Below are 1842 nucleotides of genomic sequence, written 5' to 3'. Positions count from 1 at the left end.
ATCAACAACTACAGGAAGTGTTTGGTTGGAGTCATTGCAGCTACAGAAATTCCTCCACGGCGATGTGAGAGACCGGTCAACGACTACAGGAAGTGTTTGGTTGGAGTCATTGCAGCTACAGTAAATCTCCCCGGCGATGTGAGAGACTGATCAACAACTACAGGAAGTGTTTGGTTGGAGTCATTGCAGCTACAGTAAATTCCTCCACGGCGATGTGAGAGACTGATCAACAACTACAGGAAGTGTTTGGTTGGAGTCATTGCAGCTACAGTAAATTCCTCCACGGCGACGTGAGAGACTGGTCAACGACTACAGGAAGTGTTTGGTTGGAGTCATTGCAGCTACAGTAAATTCCTCCACGGCGATGTGAGAGACCGGTCAAGACTACAGGAAGTGTTTGGTTGGAGTCATTGCAGCTACAGTAAATTCCTCCACGGCGATGTGAGAGACCGTCCAACGACTACAGGAAGTGTTTGGTTGGAGTCATTGGCAGCTAGCAGTAAATTCCTCCACGGCGATGTGAGAGACTGGTCAACGACTACAGGAAGTGTTTGGTTGGCGTCATTGCAGCTGAACGTGGCACAACCAGTTATTGATGTAAGGGAGCGATTACTTTTACACACAGGGGAATTGGGTGTTGTATAACTTTGTTATTAAATAAGTATCAATATGTGTTGTTATTTGTATACTTCACTTCCTGTTGGTAGTAGTGACGGAGTTGCTAGCTAGCTAGCGCGCTACTACAGAGTCCATGGACTGCAGTGGCTTAGCTCCTACCATGGAAAAGCCAGAGACAGCGAGACACCTTGAAGAGACCGTGCTGCCTGCCTGCCCCCGGACTTTCTCTCCCTGCCTGCCTGCCCCCGGACTTTCTCTCCCTGCGAGGCCACCTCCCTCCCTGCCCCCAGACTTCCTCTCCCTGCGAGTCCACCTCCCTCAGACTCAAACCATGAACTTTCTAACGACTGTCCATCATGTTGATTTTTCTAAATTGCATCTATTTTTGTTGTTGTTACTTATAAAGCGCTGAGATTATTGTAATGAAAGTACGTAATGAATAGCGCTATTAAAGTTTAATAAATGATTATTACTTTTGACCAGAACCCCATGGGCCCTGGTCTAAAGTAGTGCACTATATAGGGAATAGGGCCCTGGTCAAAAGTAGTGCACTATATAGGGTGTAGGGAGCCATTTGGGACTCAGGCGAGGGTACTCACCATGCGTGGGTGCTGCCTCTGGAGAGGGAGAAACTGGCTGAGACGAGTAAGGTGAGGAGGCTGGTGGTGGGGGGGCGGCCCCGGAGGGTTGGGGTGCAATATAAAATGTTCGCTGGAGATTAGGGGTGGGAAAGCTTGGTAAGACACTGGCAAATGCTGCATTGTACAGGCTTGGATGAGCTAGAAAAAGAGAGAGAGAAAAAAAGACAGACAGAACACACACTGTTAATAACAAAAATTGGTAGTAATAAACGGTGGTTAACCATACAGAACAAGACTGACAGGGCCGTCCTCAAGAAAACAATTCTACATAAAATCAAAGCAGTAAAGAAATAATAAGCTATGAATTAAATGCAATCTATGATCTATGGGTATTACCAGCCATCTACGGCCCAATCCTTACGCTACACCAACACAACAACAAGAGTGAATATAATATGTCCATAGCTCAGATGCAATGATGTCAAGAATATTAGCAAATATCGTGCTGCTAAACAGCATAAGAAAGAAATAGTGTTGGTAGGGGTGCTACATCGACAGTGAACACGACTGAAGTGGTATGGTGTGTTGTCGGGAGTTGAATGGCGTGTTGTCGGGAGTTGAGTGGCGTGTTGTCGGGAGTTGA

At 46.6% G+C, this 1842-nt stretch overlaps 1 protein-coding gene across 1 annotated transcript in view; it reads right to left on the bottom strand.

The window, feature by feature from the left end:
- Positions 1-1199: 1199 nt before the first annotated feature.
- The window catches only part of LOC112073366 (RING finger protein 44-like), a 30616-nt gene continuing 29973 nt past the window's right edge, over positions 1200-1842 (bottom strand). The window contains exon 5 of the mRNA XM_024140678.2: positions 1200-1397. Coding sequence (XP_023996446.1) covers positions 1200-1397 — 198 coding nt within the window. The remainder of the gene's footprint in view (positions 1398-1842) is intronic.

This window comes from Salvelinus sp. IW2-2015, unplaced genomic scaffold (genome assembly GCF_002910315.2).
Source record: "Salvelinus sp. IW2-2015 unplaced genomic scaffold, ASM291031v2 Un_scaffold2245, whole genome shotgun sequence".
Classification (NCBI taxonomy): domain Eukaryota; kingdom Metazoa; phylum Chordata; class Actinopteri; order Salmoniformes; family Salmonidae; genus Salvelinus; species Salvelinus sp. IW2-2015.
This window is presented reverse-complemented; position numbering and strand designations above follow the sequence as displayed.